General features: G+C 42.8%; 1 protein-coding gene across 4 annotated transcripts in view; it reads left to right on the top strand.

Moving 5' to 3' along the window:
- Positions 1-19,837, top strand: part of LOC140482332 (inactive dipeptidyl peptidase 10-like) — a 1,704,473-nt gene that overhangs the window by 955,525 nt on the left and 729,111 nt on the right. For all 4 annotated transcript variants that reach the window (XM_072579621.1, XM_072579623.1, XM_072579624.1 and 1 more), the window contains exon 2: positions 14,305-14,419. In XM_072579621.1, the coding sequence (XP_072435722.1) occupies positions 14,305-14,419 (115 nt within the window). The remainder of the gene's footprint in view (positions 1-14,304; positions 14,420-19,837) is intronic.

The following is a 19,837-nucleotide window of genomic DNA, read 5'->3' as shown; positions in this document are numbered from 1 at the left end:
AAATGCCTTCTTCACTATCCTATCTATCTGTAACTCCACTTTCAAGGAGCTAGGAACCTGCACTCCAAGGTCTCTTTGTTCAGCAACACTCCCAGGACCTTACCATTAAGTGTATAAGTCCTGCTAAGATTTGCTTTCCCAAATGCAGCACCTCGCATTTATCTGAATTAAACTCCATCTGCCACTTCTCAGCTCATTGGCTCAACTGATCAAGATCAAGTTGTAATCTGAGGTAACCTTCTTCGCTGTCCACTGCACCTCCAATTTTGGTGTCATCTGCAAATGTACTAACTATACCTCTTATGCTCACATCAAAATCATTTATATAAATGATGAAAAGTAATGGACTCAGCACCAATCCTTGTGGCACTCCACTGATGACAGGCCTCCAGTCTGAAAAACAACCCTCCATTACCACTCTCTATCTTCTACCTTTGAACAGTTCTGTATCCAACTGGCGAGTTCTCCCTATATTCCATGAGATTTAACCTTGCTAATCAGTCTCCCATGTGGAACCTTGTCGAACGTCTTACTGAAGTCCATATAGATCATGTCCACTGCTCTGCCCTCATCAATCTTCTTTGTTACTTCCTCAAAAAACTCAATCAAGTTTGTGAGACACGATTTCCCATGTACAAAGCCATGTTGACTTTCCCTGATCATTCCTTGTCTTTCCAAATACATGTGCATCTTTTCCCTCAAGATTCCCTCCAACAACTTTCCCACCACCAACGTCAGACTCACTGGTCTATATTTCCCTGGTTTGTCCTGACCACTCTTCTTAAACAGTGGCACCATGTTAGCCAACCTCCAGTCTTCCAGCACCTCACCTGTGACTATCGATTATAAAATATCGCAGCAAGGGACCTAGCAATCACCTCCCTAGCTTCCCACGGAGTTCTAGGTTACACCTGATCAGATCCTAGGGGTTTATCCACTTTTTGGTGTTTCAAGACATCCAGCACTTTCTACGCCGTAATATGGACATTTTTAAAGATGTCACCATGTACTTCCCTACATTATATATCTTCCATGTCCTTTTTCACAGTAAACACCGATGCAAAATACTCGTTTAGTATCTACCCCATCTCCAGTGGCTCCACAAAAAGGCCGCTTGCTGATCTTTGAGGGGCCCTGTTCTCTCCCTAGTTGCTCTTTTGACCTTAATGTATTTGTAAAAACCATTTGGATTCTCCTTAACTCTCTTTGCCAAAGCTATCTCATGTACCCTTTTTAACCTCCTGATTTCCCTCTTCAATATACTTCTACTGCCTTTATAGTCTTCTAAGGATTCACTCACTCTCTCCTGTATGTATCTGACATATACCTCCTTTTTCTTAACCAAACCCTCAATTTCTTTAGTCATCCAGCATTCCCTATACCTACCAGCCTTTCCTTTCACCCTAATAGGAGTATACTTTCTCTGGATTCTCGTTATCTCATTTCTGAAGGCTTCCCATTTTCCAGCCACCCTTTTACCTGCGAACATATGCCCCCGATTAGCTTCTTGCCGAATACCATCAAAATTAGCCTTTCTCCAATTTCGCATTTCAACTTTTAGAACTGGTCTATTCTTTTCCATCACTATTTTAAAACAAATAGAATTATGGTTGCTGGTCCCAAAGTGCTCCCCCACTGACACCTCAGTCACCTGCCCTGCCTTACTTCCCAAGAGTAGGTCAAGTTTTACACCTTCTCTCATAGCTATGTTCACATATTGAATCTGAAAATTTTCTTGTACGCACTTAAAAAATTCCTCTGCATCTCAACCCTTAACACTATGGCAGTCCCAGTCTATGTTTGGAAAGTTATAATCCCCTAACATAACCACCCTATTATTCTTGCAGAAAACTGAGATCTCCTCACAAATTTGTTTCTCAATTTTCCTCTGACTTTTTGGGGCTCTATAATACATTCTCAATAAGGTGATCATCCCTTTTTTATTTCTCAGTTCAACCCAAATAACTTCCCTGGATGTATTGTAGGGAATATCCTCCCTGAGTACAGTAGTGACACTGTGCCTTATCAAAAACGACACTCCCCCTCCTGTCTTGCCCCTCTTACTATCCTTCCTATAACATTGTATCCTGGAACATTAAACTGTAGTCCTGCCTATCCTTGAGTCACGTTTCTTTTATGAGATGATAATCCAGTCCCATGTTCCTAACCATGTCCTGAGTTCATCTGCCTTCCCTGTTCATCCTCTTGCATTTAAATTAATGCAGTTGAATTTATCAGTACTATCTTCTTCTCTGCTTTGTCCCTGCCTGTCCTGACTGTTTGACTCGCTTCTGCTCTCAACTATACCAGTCTCAGATTGATGTCTTCCCTTCCCTCACTATCCCTCAGGTCCCACTCCCTCCCCACCACCCCACCCCCCACCTTATTAATTTAAATCCTCCTGAGCAGCTCGAGCAAATCTCCCTGCCAGTATATTAGTTCCCTTCCAATTCAAGTGCAATCCGTCCTTCTTGTACAGGTCACTTCTACCCCAGAGAGATTCCAATGATCAATGATGTGAACCTTTCTCCCCTGCATGTGCTCCTCAGCCACGCACTCATCTGCTCTATCCTCCTATTCCTGCCCTCACTAGCTCATAGCACTGGGAGTAATCCAGATATTATTACTCTCGAAGACCTCCTTTTTAAATTCTGGCCTAACTCTCGATATTCACCCTTCAGAATCTCATCCTTTCCCCTTCCTATGTCATGGTTCCAGTGTGTACAATGACTGCCTGCTGGTCCATCTCCCCTTTGAGAATATTCTGCACCCTCTCTGAGACATCCTTGATCCTGGCACCAGGGAGTTAACGCACCATTTTGATTTTTCACTGCTGGCCACTGAAACGTCTGTCTTTGCCTCAGACTAGAAAGACCCCAAACACAATTGATCTCTTGGTACCCGACGTACCCCTCATTGCATTACAGCCAGTCTCCATACCAGAAACTTTGTGCTACGTTCCCCTGAGAATCCATCGCCCCCTACATTTAGACAATAGACAATAGATGCAGGAGTAGGCCATTCAGCCCTTCGAGCCTGCACCGCCATTCAATATGATCATGGCTGATCATTCCCAATCAGTATCCAGTATTTTTCAAAACAGCACACCTGCTTGAAATGGGGATAGCCACAGAAGACTTCTGTACAATCTGCCTATCTCTCTCACCTTTCCTGGAGTTAACCCATCTCTGTGACTGCATCTGCAACTTCTCTCCCTTCCTATAACTGCCATCCATCACATCCCCTTGCTCTTGTAAATTCCTCATTGCCTGTAACTATCTCTCCAACCAATCCATTCGATCCAATAAGATTTGTAGCCAACGGCATTTATTGCAGATTTAATCCTCAGGAACACGTAAACTCTCCCTAGACTACCACATCCAATGAGAAGAGTGTATCACTCTACTAAAGGCCATGTTTAGTTCTTTCAATCTGCAGACCCAGAAAATAGCAATGCCTCATTCCTCTGCAAAACACTGGTCCAGGCTAATTTAATAGTTATGGCTTATATTTTTAAGTTTAATCAAGAGATGTATCTCAATGTAACATATAATCAAGAAAGAACCCATTCTACTCACTACTGCAGACTTGCTGTAAGGCCACATTTAAGATATTCATTTATCTGTTTCTGTGCTGTGACCTCTCCCAAACAGGTCCTTCCAAGATTAGTTGTGAATGTCAGTGTTTGCTAATTTTCCCAAATGCACTCTGATGTCCAGCGATCCATGAATTCAAACAGCAAAGGCATAACTGCTGTATCAGTGAGCAGTGTGGGCTTCTCCTCTCTCTCTCTCTCTCTCTCTCTCTCTCTCTCTCTCTCTCTCTGTTCTGCACTGCCTGAACATGTGCTTCCTTTGTAAGTTCCTCTCCCTTTTAAACGAGTTGTTGTTTTGACTTTTTTTTTCTCCGACAGTTCCTGAACAAGGTAACAGCATATAAAACAGGCATTGCTGCTCCTGTAATTTGAGGAAATCACCTCCAACACCTAAATTACCTAAAAATATGAAGGAGCAGCTGTTACAGCCAGAAATTTTTCCTGTCCTTCATCTTAAAGTTGTGGTGGGAGACAAATAAATATGCTGAGAAATCATTTGGATAAACCCCCAGGTTTTGATCAGGTTAACCCTAGAACTCTGTGGGAGCTAGTGAAGTTATTACTAGGCCCCTTGCTGAGATACTTATATCATCGATAGTCGGGTAAGGTGCTGGAAAACTGGAGGTTGGCTAACACGGTGCCACTATTTAAGAAACGTGGTAAGGAAAAGCCAGGGAGCCATAGACCGGTGAGCCTGATGTCTTTTGGACTTTCCTCTGCCACCGCAGGAACTGTAAATCCTGCGCCCACACCTCCTCCCTCACCTCTATCCAACGCCCTAAAGGAGCCTTCCACATCCATCAAAGTTTTACTTGCACATCCACTAATATCATTTAATTTATCCGTTGCTCCTGATGCGGTCTCCTCTACATCGGGGAAACTGGGCGCCTCCTAGCAGAGCGCTTTAGGGAACATCTCCGGGACACCCGCACCAATCAACCACACCGCCCCGTGGCCCAACATTTCAACTCCCCCTCCCACTCTGCCAAGGACATGGAGGTCCTGGGCCTCCTTCACCGCCGCTCCCTCACCACCAGATGCCTGGAAGAAGAACGCCTCATCTTCCACCTCTGAACACTTCAACCCCAGGACATCAATGTGGACTTCAACAGCTTCCTCATTTCCCCTTCCCCACCTCACCCTAGTTCTAAACTTCCAGCTCAGCACTGTCCCCATGACTTGTCCGGACTTGTCCTACCTGCCTATCTCCTTTTCCACCTATCCACTCCACCCTCTCCTCCCTGACCTACCACCTTCATCCCCTCCCCCACTCACCCATTGTACTCTATGCTACTTTCTCCCCACCCCCACCCTCCTCTAGCTTATCTCTCCACGCTTCAGGCTCACTGCCTTTATTCCTGATGAAGGGCTTTTGCCCGAAACGTCGATATCGAAGCTCCTTGGATGCTGCCTGAACTGCTGTGCTCTTCCAGCACCACTAATCCAGAATGATGTCGTTTGGAGGCTGTTGGAGGGAATCCTGAGGGAGAAGATTTCCATGTACAGAGGAACCTCGATTATCCAAACAGGATAGGCAGGCACTATTTTGTTCGAATAATCGATTATTCAGTTAATCAATTAAATGCCTTTTCTCTGCGGTTGGAGTTTTTAAAGTCTGGTCGTCGTTCAGGAGACTGCAGCAGCACACAGCACCCAAGACCCCACCCCCAACACCGCCTCCCTACCCGCGATCGCATGCAACACCTTCCACGGCCCCCAACACCACCTCCATTCCCAACCCCATGCAACACCGACCACCGTCCCCAACACCACGCCTCCATCCCCCAATCCCAGTGCAACATCTACCCCCGCCCCCAACACCGCACCCCCATCCCCAACCCCGTGCAACACCTACCCCCATCCCTAACCCCATGCAACACCTGCCCTTGCCCCCACCTCGTGCAACACCTCGCCCCATCCCCAATACTGGCCCCCGCCCCATCACGTCCCCCACCCGCAACCCCGTGCAACACCTCCCCCGGCCCCAACACTGCCCCCATTCCCCAACCCCGTGCAACCCCTCCCCCTGCCCACAACCCCTTGCAGCACCTCCCCAGCACCCAACACCGCACCACCATCCCCAACCCCGTGCAACACGTACCCCCAACCCCAAAACCACCCCCATCCCCAACCCCGTGTAACACTACCCCCTGCCCCATCACCTCCCCCACCCTCAACCCCATGCAACATTTGCCCGCGCCCCCGGCCTGTGCAACGCCTTGCCCCATCCCCAACATCGCCCCCGCCCCCAACCCCCTGCAACATCGTCCCCCTGTTCCCAACCCCGTGCAACACTGCCCTGCCGCATCACCTCCCCCAATTGCAACACCATCCCATCCCCAACCCCAACCCCATGCAACACCTCCCCCACCCCCAACACTGCCCCCATCCCCAACCCTGTGCAACACCTCCCCCCCCGTCCCCAACACTGCCCCACCCCAACCCCGTGCAACACCTCCCCTCCACCCCCCAACACTGCCCCCATTCCCAACCCCATGCAATACCTTCCCCCACCCCCAACCCCATGCAACACCTTGCCCAATCCCCAATACCGCCCTGCTCCCAACCCCGTGCAACATCATCCCCATGCTCCCAACCCCACGCAACACCGCCCCCATCCCCACCCCCATCCAACACCGCCCCTGCCCCCATGCAACACCCCATCCACCCCTGTCCAACACTGCTACCGACCTCCATCCAATATCGCCCTCCACCTGCCCCGTACACACCCGCCCCCTCTCTATGGCATCACAACAAGACAGCTGGTGCAGTTGCCTTTGTGGGGTAAGTCTCCATCTCTCTCTCTCTCTCTCTCACACACACACACACACACACACACACACACACACACACACACACACACACACACACACACACACACACACACACACACACACACACACACCCCTACCTCTGCAACTTTTAGACAGATTCCACCTTTGCCCTGTACAGGACAATGTTAGAGAGACTATCTGGGGAAGGGGATGTTTAGGGTACACCACTGTGTAGCACTCCAGGAAAAGTGTGGGGGGAGAGAGGGCTGGAGATGGTGCTTGTTTAATCACTGTAAACAAAAGACGCGATCACTGTTGGAAACACGTCTTTGATGTAATGTTTCTATCAGGACCTTGAGATCTCCTTCGGATAATCCGATTTTCGGATAATTGGTATTCAGATAATTGAGATTCCTCTGTATTTGGAAAGGCAAGGACTAATTCTGAATAGTCAGCATGCCTTTGTGCATGAGAAATCATGTTTCATGAACTTGTTTGAGTTTTTTAAAGAAGTAACAAAGAGGATTGATGAGGGCTAGCAGTGGATGTGATCTATATGGATTTCCAGAAGGTGTTCGACAAGGTTCCACATTGGAGACTGGTTAGCAAGGTTAGATCTCATGGAATACAGGGAAAAAGCTAGCCATTTGATTACAGACCTAGCTCAAAGGTAGAAGATAGAGGGTGGTGGTGGATAGTTGATTTTCAGACTGGAGGCCTCTGACCAGTGCAGTGCCCACTACTTTTTTTCATTTATATAAATGATTTGTATATGAAATAGGAGGTAGAGTTAGTAAGTTTGCAGATGACACCAAACTTTGAGGCATAGTGGACAGCAAAGAAGGTTACCTCAGAGTACAATGGAATCTTGATCCAATGGGCTGAGGAGTGGCAGATGGAGTTTAATTTAAATAAATGTGAGATGCTGCATTTTGGAAAAGCAAATCAGAGCAGGATTCATACAGTTAATGGTAAGGTCCTAGGGAGTGTTGCTGAACAAAGAGACCTTGTCGTGCAGTTCCTTAAAATTGGAGTTGCAGGTAGATGGGATAATGAAGAAGGTGTTTGGTACACTTTCCTTTATTGGTTAGTGCATTGAGTAGAGAAGTTGGGAGATCACATTGCGGCTCTGCAGGACATTGGTTAGGCCATGTTTAGAATATTGCATGTAATTCTGGTCTCTTTCCTATCTGAAAGATGTTGTGAAACATAGAACATAGGAAAATACAGCGCAGTACAGGCCCTTTGGCCCTCAATGTTGTGCCGATCCAAGCCCACTTAACCTACACTAGCCCACTATCCTCCATATGCCTATCCAATGTCCGCTTAAATGCCCATAAAGAGGGAGAGTCCACCACTGCTACTGGCAGGGCATTCCATGAACTCACGACTCGCTGAGTAAAGAATCTACCCCTAACATCTGTCCTATACCTACCACCCCTTAATTTAAAGCTATGCCCCCTCGTAACATGGAAGGGTTTTGAAAAGATTTACAAAGATGTTACCAGGGTTGGAGGATTTGAGCTATTGGGAGAGGCTGAATATGCTGGGGCTATTGTTCCTGGAGCATCAGAGGCTGAGGGGTGATCTTAGAGGTATATAAAGTCATGAGGGACATAGATAGGGTGGGGGAGCCCAGAACTAGAGGGTATGGGTTTAGAATGTGAGGTGAAAGTCTTAAAGGGACCTAAGGGGCAACCATTTCATGTAGAGGTGTGTGCATGTATGGAATGAGCTGCCAAAGGAAGTGGTGGAGTCTGGCACAATTACAGCATTTAAAAGGCATCTGGATTGATATATGAATCGGAAGGGTTTAGACGGATATGGGCCAAGTGCTGAATACATTATGTTGGGATATTTGATCGGCATGGAAGAGTTGGACCGAAGGGTCTGTTTCCGTGCTATATATCTCTACAGCTCTATCTGTATTTTACATCAACAAAAAAGAAGAGGAAATGTGTGTATAGCTAATTTCGCATTCTGCACTATAATGTGAAATGTATTTTATATATAGATATTTAAAGTATACACATGTAAAGCTCAAGACTAGAAGAATAGATCTGAGATGTATTATAATGACCTGTAACTATAATTTGGAATATAAATCTTCACTGGTCCTCATAACGTATTCTGTTCATTATGCTTTAAAACTAAGCCAATGAAGAATGTTGGATAACATTAATCAATGGAAAAGATGGATTTAATGATGCTTAATGTAATTAATTCTAGTGATATTGAAGACAGCATAGTTATTAGACTACACGTGCATAATATGTGTCAGGGATGTTTGCATTTCAAACACTTTCTTTCAAGTAAATTTACAAAAGAGTGAACATAGTTCCAGTAATAATATTAAAATTATTATGGCAAGTGATTTGTTGTTACTCAAATCCACAGAAACAATCATCTTTTAAATTATAGGTTTGTAAGCACTGAAGGAGGTAATACAAGCCATTGTGCTCACTCTTTGAAAGAACTATCCAATTAATCTCACTCTTCTGTTTATTCTACTTGACTTTAATAGCTCTGGAACTCTTTTTGGAAAGTTGTATGCTCGCAACAATTCATATCAAATGAAATAATTGTATAAATGAATGGAAAGAGTCCTACAATGATATGCTGTACAAAATACTTGATTGATGGTTACCACAATATTAGAAATCTTCCTGTCAACTTTTTGTTGCATTCATTTCACTTTCCATAGATATAATGGTAACTGGCTCTTTAAATTGGTCATGGCAAAATTATATTTTACCACTGTGAGGCACAACAGCATGAGGCTGTGTATTCAATGAGAATTGATTTTCAGTCAGTCCAGTGGACTTAGGCTTCACTGGCTAGTCAACCTATATTGCCCATTCTTAATTGCCCTTGGAAAGATAATGTTGAGCTGCCCTCTTATGCTGTCAGAGAGGGAATTTGAAGATTTAACCAGTGACAGTGAAGGAATGGTGATATATATTCAAGTCAGGATGGTGCTTGATTTGGACGGAGAATTGTATGTGGTAATGCTCCTTCGATGTCTGCTTCGAGTTGAGGGTTTAGAAGTGCTGTCTTAGGAACCTGAGTGAATTTCTGCAGTGTATCTTGTAACTGGTACTCAATACTACTACTGTGCGTTGGCAGTGGAGGGAGTGAGTCTTTGTGGATGTGGTGCTCGTCAAATGGGCTGCTTTGCCCTGGATGCTGTTAAGGTTTTGAGTGTATTGCAGCTACACTTATACAGGCAAATGGGGAGTAGTCCATCAAACTCTTGACTTGTGCCTTGTAAGATGATGGACAGTTCTGAAGAGTTCAGAGGTCATTTACACACTAACGAAGCCTATGACCTACTCTAATCACACTATTGATATAGCTCATCCAATTCAGTTTATAATTGACAGTAAACCCCAGAATATTGATAGTGGGTAATTTAGCGATAGTAATGCCATTGAATATCCAAGGGTGATGACTAGAGTCTGTCTTGTTGAAGATGGTCATTGCCTGGCACTTCTGAAGCATGAATGTGACTTACCACTTGTCAGCATAAACCTAAATGCTGCTAGGGTCTTGCTGCATTTGAACATGGACTGCTTCAGTATATGAGGAGTTGCAAATGGTGCTGAACATTTGTGCAAGCATCAGTGACCATCCCCACTTCTGACTTTATGATGGAGGATAGGTCATTGATGAAGCAGCTGAAGATGATTGAGATTAGGAGACTACCCTGAAGAACTCCTGCAGAGATATCCTGGAGCTAAGATTTCTGACCCCCAACAACTGCAATCATTTTCCTTTGTGCCCAGTATGACATCAACCAGTATCATTCTGTTTTCATTCTGACTTTTTTGATTCCAGTTTTGATGCCACACACAGTCAAATGCAGCCATGGTAACAAGGGCAGTCATTCTCACCTCACCTTCTAGTTTTGTTGTTTTATTGTTGATTAAACCAAGGCTGAGATGAGGTAAGGAGCTGAGTGGCCCTGGCAGAGCCTAAACTGAACATTAGAGAACAAGTTATTGCTGAGTAAGTACTGATGATAGCACTGATATTGATGACTCTATCCATCACTTTACTGATGATCAGGAGTGGATTGATGGGGCAGTAATTGGCTGGATTGGTCTGGTTCTTTTTTTTTGTCCACAAAACATCCTTGGCTAATTTTTCACATTGTCAGGTAAATGTCTGTATTGAAAGTGTACTGAAACAGCTTGTCCAGAGGCACAGCCAAGTTCCAGTGCCTTCATCAATTTGTTGATTATCAAATTGGTTGAAAACTGGCATTGATGAAGTTGGGACCCTCTGAAGTAGAATCATCCATTTGATACCTCTGGTTGAAACGTGTTGCTTGTGCATCAGTCTTCTCTTTTACGCTGACGTGCTGTCTCCCCCATTTTTGAGGATGAGGATATTTCTGGAACCTCCTCTTCCAGTGAATTGTTTAATTGCTCACCCCATTCAGGATTTCAGAGCTCAAATCAGATCCATTGCTTGCTTACTTCTGTCTATTACTTGCTTCTCATGCTGAATGGCATGGAAGTAGTCCTGTTTTGGAGTTGTGCCAGTTTGAATCCTGATTTTTTTTAGCATGTCTAAATTCTTCATTGAACCTGAGCTGATCTTCTTGCTTGATGCTAATGGTAGAGTGGGAAATCATGCAATTGACTTTTGTGTTTGAGTGTTTGTCATTGTGTCTGCTGATTAGTCTGCAGCACCTCATGCATGCTCAGTTTTGAGTTGCTAGCTCTGCTCGAAATCTATCCTGTTTAACATAGTACTCCCACTATGAGATGAAGAGTACTGTTAGAAACATAGGAAATATGAGCAAAAATAGGCCATTCATCCCAATAGGCCATTTGCTCCACCAAATCATTATGATCATAGCTGATCATCCAACTCAATAACCTATTCCCACTTTTCCACCACAAATTCTGATCTCTCTAACCCTGAGTGCTATTTCCACTGTGAGGAAATCCCAGGTGTAGTTCCCCATTTCTTATGGTTCCAGATGGAATACCCTAAACCGTTAAGCTCCCAGGTGAAGAGGGACAATCTAGCTCCACTTTTTTATTCATCCACCCCTTTGATTCATTACAGCAAGGATTTTTTTTTTCAAAAATGGTTCCTGTCCTTGTGGATACATTTCTCCCAGACCCAAATTAATTTGTGTTTTATATGAGCAATTTAAAAGGACATTCTTAGAAAAAAAAGAATAAGTAAGTCTATTAATTCCTAAACATGAGAAGTGTTATTGATACAATATATACAGACTATAAATTAGATGTGAGTCCAAAAAAGATACGAGCTTATTAAAAAAAAACTAAGGTGTACCTATTAGGCTCCCATACGGTTGTGCAGAGTGAATGGTTGAAAGTTCTTGCCGTTGAAATGAATGATAACGATAAAGGTGTCATTACTAATTGAATGGTCAATTGCACAATCTTTAAAAGATTAGATGAGATTCTGTCATTCTGTGATTTCTTTCAATTTTGATTGAAATCCAGCAATCAGGGTGAGCCAGTGTTTTTTTTTAATTCATGTTTCCTTTTTAACTTGTGTAGCACTTGGACTTATAGCACGATTTTATCTGCACCACGACTAACAAGGGGTTTTCTCATTGACTGTCACAGCACACTCAGAGCACATCAGACCCAAGCTGGTATACACAAGGTCTTTCAGACTGATTAGGACACTCCAGTAGATTTGAATCTTGTTTTTTAACATCAATATTTGTGTATTCCTCAAAGACAAAAACACAAAAGGTGTCTGCAGTTTTTGAACATAATCCACAGGAGATGGCTTTCTCTTAAACAAGGAGTCATCAATTCCTCAATACTTTTGTAATCATGACAGGTCACAATCCAATCTGTTTAAAATTTCTTTATTACTTTTTTAGATGTTACATCCCATTGGTCCCACATAGAATTTAGTTTATGCCTACAGTTATTTTGTCTATGTAGCAGTTGTCTTTGAATTTTAGAAACACATTTTAGAATTAATGTCTAAAAATGTCTGTAGCACTTTGGGGTTTTGACCTGACATTCTAACAGTATCCTCAGTTTGGTTTTACATGGATTGTGTATTGGTCACTCCAATCCATATTGTCATAAACACATGCAGCTGCAGCAAACAGATTGGTGGAGACATGGTCAAGTATGTTTCTCCTTCTTGATGATCCTTTCACTGACTGTCGAACTGCTGAATACACTTAGTGATGGACATTGAGCTCCCCCTCCCAGAGTACATTCTGCACTCTTGATATTATCAAGTCCTTACTCCAAGTCATGTTTAACATAGAGGAATACTGAGGAGTGGCAAAATCAGGGGGTTTTGGCGAATCAGCAGAAGTTTCCTGGTCAGTATTTGACCTGATGTCATGAGACTTTGTGGGGTCTGCAGTTGGTTTTAGGTATTCCCAGAGCAACTCCCTCCCACTGTTTACCGTTGTTCCACCTTCTGTTCTGTTGGCAGGGCAGGACATATCCAGGGACAGTGATGTGGTTGAGGGTGTATAGAAAACTTGGATTATAAAAGTGAATGCAAACTGAATGATTTTACAATAGTGAGTGAATTATGCCTGTCCACACATTCTAAATACTCTCATACAAATTCACCTGCCAACTGCGTTTCATCCAGGATTCCCACATGCAATTCAGAATGTTTTCTTTTGCATAATGTAGTACTTCACTCATCAATTTTAGTTCTGCTTGTCCCTTCAAATTCAGTTATTGACCTGAGTGTAAATTCTATATTGAGTAAATCAATTCTCTCACTGTGAATTTCTCAGTTGGGAATTTGGCGAACATGCTGAAAAATTTACATTAACGTAAGGAACACCACTGACTGAAAAGAAAATGTTCCTCTGCAGCAAAATATGATGGCATGTTTTCAGTCAGTTCCTGGTGGTATTGATTCCTTTCATAGTTCTGCAGGGACATAAGCTGTGTCTTTCAACCATTTTCTGGATTAGTGGTGCTGGAAGAGTACAGCAGTTCAGGCAGCATCCAAGGAGCAGCGAAATCGATGTTTCGAGCAAAAGCCCTTCATCAGGAATAAAGGCAGAGAGCCTGAAGCATGGAGAGATAAGCTAGAGGAGGGTTGGGGGGGGGGGGGAGAAATTTTACCTTTTTACCTCTTTCAACCATTGACTATTCCCGAGTGATAATATATGACTGCATTTAATTGTTTACAGTTAGCATCATAGCATTTAACTAAATTCACAGAATGACTCCAGACTTATAGAACTGTAAGAAAATGTTGTGGCATATAGTTGTTTATGAAGATAGAGCCAAATTTCACCTGATATCACTCTTGGGAAGCACCTCAGGATATTTCCCTGCATTAAAGATGTTAATGATGTTCTGAAATTATATTGAGGGGACTATTCTCAAAATTTCTCTCCAGCTTTTCTATTGAACATTTGCTCTTTTTTTAATGATTATTTTTCTTTGAAAAAGCTGCTTTGCTGTTTGAATTTCCCTCAATGCACAGGAGAGCATGTGACCTACAATGTGCTATTCCACAAAATCCTTACTCATACTGATTTACCAGTTGATGGGAGATATAAGTCTGGGTGGAACAGGTCCTGAAACCTTGTCTAAGATATTGATAAGGAGCACTTTTCTGACAGCCAGTCAGACTTTACAAATGGAGTTGTTCAATTACAAAGTAGTTTTCTTTTAATATGGCCTTGCTTCTGTTAGATTCAATTCATCACCATGAGGATAGTTGAAAAGCAAGTAAAATCTAATGTTTGTTATAAATGTAGAACTTTAAAAAAACAAGCAGTTGTAAAATTCAAGAGAACATCCAAGTGTCTGTAAATTTGAGCAACCAAGAATGTAAATTATGATAATCAGTACTGCAGTGAACTCTTTGTGTTTTTCACATTTTGAATAGCATGATATGATTATGAAATTTTGATTGTGAAACCTCTTATTTCTGCCTTTTTAGGAGATAGGAGGTGCAAGCCCTCCACAAAGAAACTGGAAAGGAATTGCAATTGCACTGCTTGTGATCCTTGCTGTGTGCTCTCTCATCACCATCTCGGTCATCCTCTTAACTCCAGGTAAACAACATTTCCACTTATAATATCAGACCAGATAAAGGTATTCAATGGGTAATTTACCTCTTTCAATCCCACAAACAATGAGGGAACCTTTAAGAGAGGGAAAATAGAAAGGAATGTTTATGGATGTTTCATAGTGTATATTGCAGTACTCGTCTTCAACATCATTAGTACTAGAAAGGGGTTACACTTACAAAAGTACTTGTCATGTAATATGATGTATGTCTAATGAAAAGCTGAACTGACCCAGAAAGCCACTTTTCTAATGTTTTGATATGTACATAGTATGTAACAGCACCTGTCCTTATAATATTTTCACAGTTGCCCTTATGGGGAATCTCTGCTTTGATGCTCTTACAGACTGTATTTGTTGCAGGCCACTGAGGTCACACCATTAGTTCTGCCACATCACTTATTTCATTTCACTACATTTTCACTATTTCTCCAACAAACCATGCATTGTTTTTCAACATCACATACAAATAAGTCTCACCAGATTTAGTATGTGGTTGATCATGTTGGTTAAACACAGGTGAAGTGCTGGAGGGCTGGAGAGTTGCTAATGTTGTCCTGCTGTACAAGAAGGCTAGGAGGGATATTTCTGGTAACTACAGACCAGTGAGTCTGATGTCAGTATTGGGAAAGTTGCTGGAGAAGGTACTGAGGGGTAGGATCAATTTATATTTGGAAGAGAATGGGCTTATCAGTGATAGGGAACATGGTTTTGTGCAGGGGAGATCATGCCTTACCAACTTACTTGAGTTCTTTAAGGAAGCGAGCCAGTTGATAAATGAAGGAAGGGCTGTAGATATTATACACATGGATTTTAGTAAGGCATTTGATAAGATTCCCCATGGTAAATTCATGGAGAAAGTGAAGTCACATGGTGTGCAAGGTGTTCTAGCTAGGTGGATAAAAACCTGGTTGAGCAACAGGAGGTAGCGAGCAGTAGTTGAAGTTTGAGTTTCTTGAAATGGATAAATAGTGTTCCATAGGGATTAGTGCTGGGACAATGTTGTTTGTGATATACATAAATGATCTGGAAGAGGGCATTGGTGGTCTGATCAGTAAGTGAACAGATGACACAAAGGTTGGTGGAGTAGCAGAAAGTATAGGGACTGTCAAAGAATACAGGAGAATATAGATAGACTGGAGAGTTGGGCAGAGAAGTGGCAGATGGAATCCAATCTGGGCAAATGTGAGGTGTTGCATTTTGGAAGGTGTAATTCAAAAGTGAACTATACTGTAATTGGAAGAGCCTTGGGAAACGTTGATGAGCAGAGAGGTCTGGGAGTTCAGGTCCATTGTACCCTGAAGGTGGCTGCACAAGTGGGTAGAGTGGTCAAGAAGGCATATGGTAATCCTGCCTTCATCAGATGGGCTATTGAGTATAAAAGCTGGCAGGTCATGTTAAAATTATACAAGACTGGTTCGGCTGCATTTAAAATACTGTATACAGTTCTGGTCACCACATTACCAAAATTATGTGGATGCTTTGGAAAGGTTGCATAGAAGGTTTACGAGGATGTTGCCTGGAATGGAAGGTGCTAGATATGAAGACACGTTGAGTAGGTGAGGATTGTTTTCATTATAGAAAAGGAGATTATTGGGGGACCTAATTGAGGTTGACAAAATCATGAAGGGTGTAGACAGGATGGATAGAGATAAGCTTTTTCCCAGGATGAGGGATTCAGTAATGAGAGGTCACACATTCAAGGTGAGAGGAAAAAAAGTTGAGGGGGAACACATGCGGAAAGTACTTTACACAGAGGGTGGTAGGTGTCTGGAGCATGTTTCCAGAGAGTTAGTAGAGGCAGGCACGGTAGGTTCATTTAAGGTGTGTCTAGACAGCTGCATGAGTAGATGGGGAACAAAGGGATACAGATCCTTAGGAATTAGGCGATAGGTTTAGACAGTGGATTTGGATCAGCACAGGCTTGGAGGGCCAAATGGTCTGTTCCTGGCCTGTAAATTTCTTTGTTCTTTGTTCTATCTGGTGGTAGCGTAGTCATAATAGCTTTACCAGAACAATTACAAATTATGTGATGTGTTTGTATTTGGCTTTTAACAGTTCCAGAAATGAAAACTAACTTGCGAACAAATGGAATATGTTCCACCAGAGTTGTGTGTACCTGATCAATCAACAGTCCTGACAACTGAAAGAAAATTTGAAGTAATCCTCAATAGAAAGCTTCATTAAAATTAAATTGTTTTAAAAAGGCTAATTTTGGTTGGCACCTGCTAAATCCAATTGAACAGAGCTTTCTTTGGCCAAGCATACTACACCCTGATTCAAGCTCATCTTTGTCAAGTATTGTTATTTGCTGATGTCCTCACTTAAAAGTTAAAACCTATTAATAACAGCTAAGACTATGTATTTCAATATTGAGGCTTGGGCTGATATACAGCAAGTAACATTTGCACCACACAAATGCCAGGCTTTGACCATCACTAATAACTGACAATCTAACCACTGCCCCTTGACATTCAATGGTGTTACCTGGGGGTAATCATTGATCAGAAACTCATTTGGACTCACCATGTAAATGCAGTGGCTACAAGAGCAGATCTGAGGCTAGGAATACTGCGGCAAGTAACATACATCCTGACTCCCAAAGCCTGTCCACCATCGACAAGGAATGAATCAGGAGTGTGATGGAATACTCCCCGCTTGGATGAATGAGTGCAGTCCCAGCAACACTCAAGAAGATTGACACCATCCAAGACAAAGCAGCCTGCTTGATTGGCATTACATCCACAAGCATCCACTCCCTCCAATTGTCAGTAGCAGCAGTGTGTACTATCTGCAAGATGTACTGCAGAAATTCCCCAAAGATGCTCAGACAGCACCTTCCAAACGCACAACCACTTCCACTAAAATGTCAAGGGCAGCAGATAGATGGGAATACCACCATTTTCAAATTCCCCTCTTAGCCACTCACCATCCTGACTTGGAAATAGATCAGCGTTCTTTCACTGTCGCTGGGTCAAAATCCCGGAGTTCCTTCCCGAATGGCATATTGGGTGGATTGCAGTGGTTTCAGGAGGCAGCTCACCACCACTTTCTTAAGGACAATTAGGAATGCGCAACATATGCTGGTCAGCCAGCAACATCCTCTTCCCGCAAATGAATGAAAATAATTGTTGCTGTATTCCTATTAAGTGCAGATGTCAACTCAACCTTGGACTTTAAGTAATTACATAAATAATCAGGTCTTTTGCCCAGAGTAATCAGGGAGATAGGACTAAAATGAAGTTGCTGGCAAAAACTATTGTTGCATTGCTGTGGGCAGGTCAGACCTGTGGATGCGCTGATTATCACAGACCTATGTTCAAATCACATATCAACTGCAGGGGAACTTATAGTCCTTTAATTACATTTAAAAACTGTAATTGGTGATAATACTATGGCTTTAAGACATGTATTTTGACCTGGTTATTTTTGATGTGAGGTTTTAAGATAGAAGAGGAAAGCTGTCTAAACAGCGTGTGAGGTGTTGGTGCTTTTTAAAAATAGGAACAGTAAAAGCAGCCCACATGGGTGGGGTAAAGCTCCTGCAAAGCCAGGATTTTTAGATGTAGATTTTCAGTAGCAGCTGCTGGTTGTGGAAGCTGGATGTGGAAGTTGTTTTTCCTCTCCATTACAGCTAAAAGCTCGGGTTCTCTTCCTATGACTGGAATTATATGTGAGAATGTATTTATGGGATGTTACTTTATTAGGCAGTTACTGCTTAGTGGTTAATCTATTATTCTTTTAAGTTGTCCAATAGAGTTAAGTTATTCCACTTACTTTGCTTTTTGTTGTATTTTGACTATCGTCATAGAGTCATAGAGATATACAGCACGGAAACAGATCATTCGGTCCAACTTGTCCATGCCAACCAGATATTATAACCTCATCTAGTTCCATTTGCCAGCAGCCAGCCCATATGCCCCTAAACTCTTCCTTTTCATATACTCATCCAGATGCCTTTTAAATGCTACAATCGTACCAGCATCCATCACTTCCTCTAGCAGCTCATTCCATACATGCACCACCGCCGGTGTGAAACAAATGCCCCTTAGGTCCCTTTTAAATTTTTCCCCTTTCACCCTAAACCTTTGTCCTCTTCCCCCATCCCAGGGAAAATACCTTGTCTATCTATCCTATCACACCCCTCATAATTTTATAAACCTTTATAAGGTCACCCCTCCAATGCTCCAGGTAAAACAGCCCTAGCCTATTCAATCTCTACGTATAGCTCAAACCCTCCAACCCTGGCAACATCCTGGTAAATCTTTTCTGAACGCCTTCAACTTTCACAACATCCTTCAGATATGAAGGAGACCAGAATTGTACGCAGTATTCCAAAAGTGGCCTAATCAATGTCCTGTACAGCCGCAACATGACCTCCCAACTTTTATACCCAATACTCTGACAAATAAAGACATGCATACCAAATGCCTTCTTCACTATCCTATCTATCTGTGATTGTACTTTCAAGGAGCTATGAACCTGCACTCCAAGGTCTCTTTGTTCAGCAACACTCTCCAAGACCTTCCCATTGAGTGTATAGTGTATGAATAATGTGTGTTTTGCTTCAAGACTGGTGGTTTGACCAGTTGAATTGCATCCAAAACATAATGTCTGGCACTTGCCTTTCAAATAAGAAAGCATTTGGGTCTAGACTATCCTCTTAATTAAAGAGCTGGCTCAAAGGTAGAAGACAGAGGGTGGTGGTGGAGGGTTGTTTTTCAGACTGGAGACCTGTGACCAGTGGAGTGCCACAAGGATCAGTGCTGGGTTCACTACTTTTTGTCATTTACATAAATGATTTGGATGTCAGCATAAGAGGTACAGTTAGTAAGTTTGCAGATAACACCAAAATTGGAGGTGTAGTGGACAGCGAAGAGGGTTATCTCAGATTACAACAGGATCTGGACCAGATGGGCCAATGGGCTGAGAAGTGGCAGATGGAGTTTGGAATTTAGACTGAGAGGGGAAAGATATAAAAGAGACCTACAGGGCAACAACGTTTTCATGCAGAGGGTGGTACGTGTGTGGAATGAGCTGCTAGAGGAAGTGGTGGAGGCTGATACAATTGCAACATTTAAGAGGCATTTGGATGAGTACATGATCAGGAAGGATTTGGAGGGATATGGGCTGGGTGCTAGCAGGTGGGACTAGATTGGGGTTGGGATATCTGGTCGGCATGGATGGGTTGGACTGAAGGGTCTGTTTCCATGCTGTACACTTCTATGACTCTATGACTCTATTTCAGGTGGTTTAGTGTGGTCCATAACAAATTGAAAAAGTAGTATCATCATAGTGATCATGAAACTACAGTATTGTTTTTAGAACACATCTGGCTTACTTAAAACTTTAGAAATCTTCTGACTTTACTCAATCTAGATTACATATCACTCCAACACATAGCA

The sequence above is a fragment of the Chiloscyllium punctatum genome, chromosome 10 (assembly GCF_047496795.1).
Source record: "Chiloscyllium punctatum isolate Juve2018m chromosome 10, sChiPun1.3, whole genome shotgun sequence".
Classification (NCBI taxonomy): domain Eukaryota; kingdom Metazoa; phylum Chordata; class Chondrichthyes; order Orectolobiformes; family Hemiscylliidae; genus Chiloscyllium; species Chiloscyllium punctatum.
Note: the sequence above shows the minus strand (reverse complement) of the source record. Positions and strands in the feature narration are given on the sequence as shown.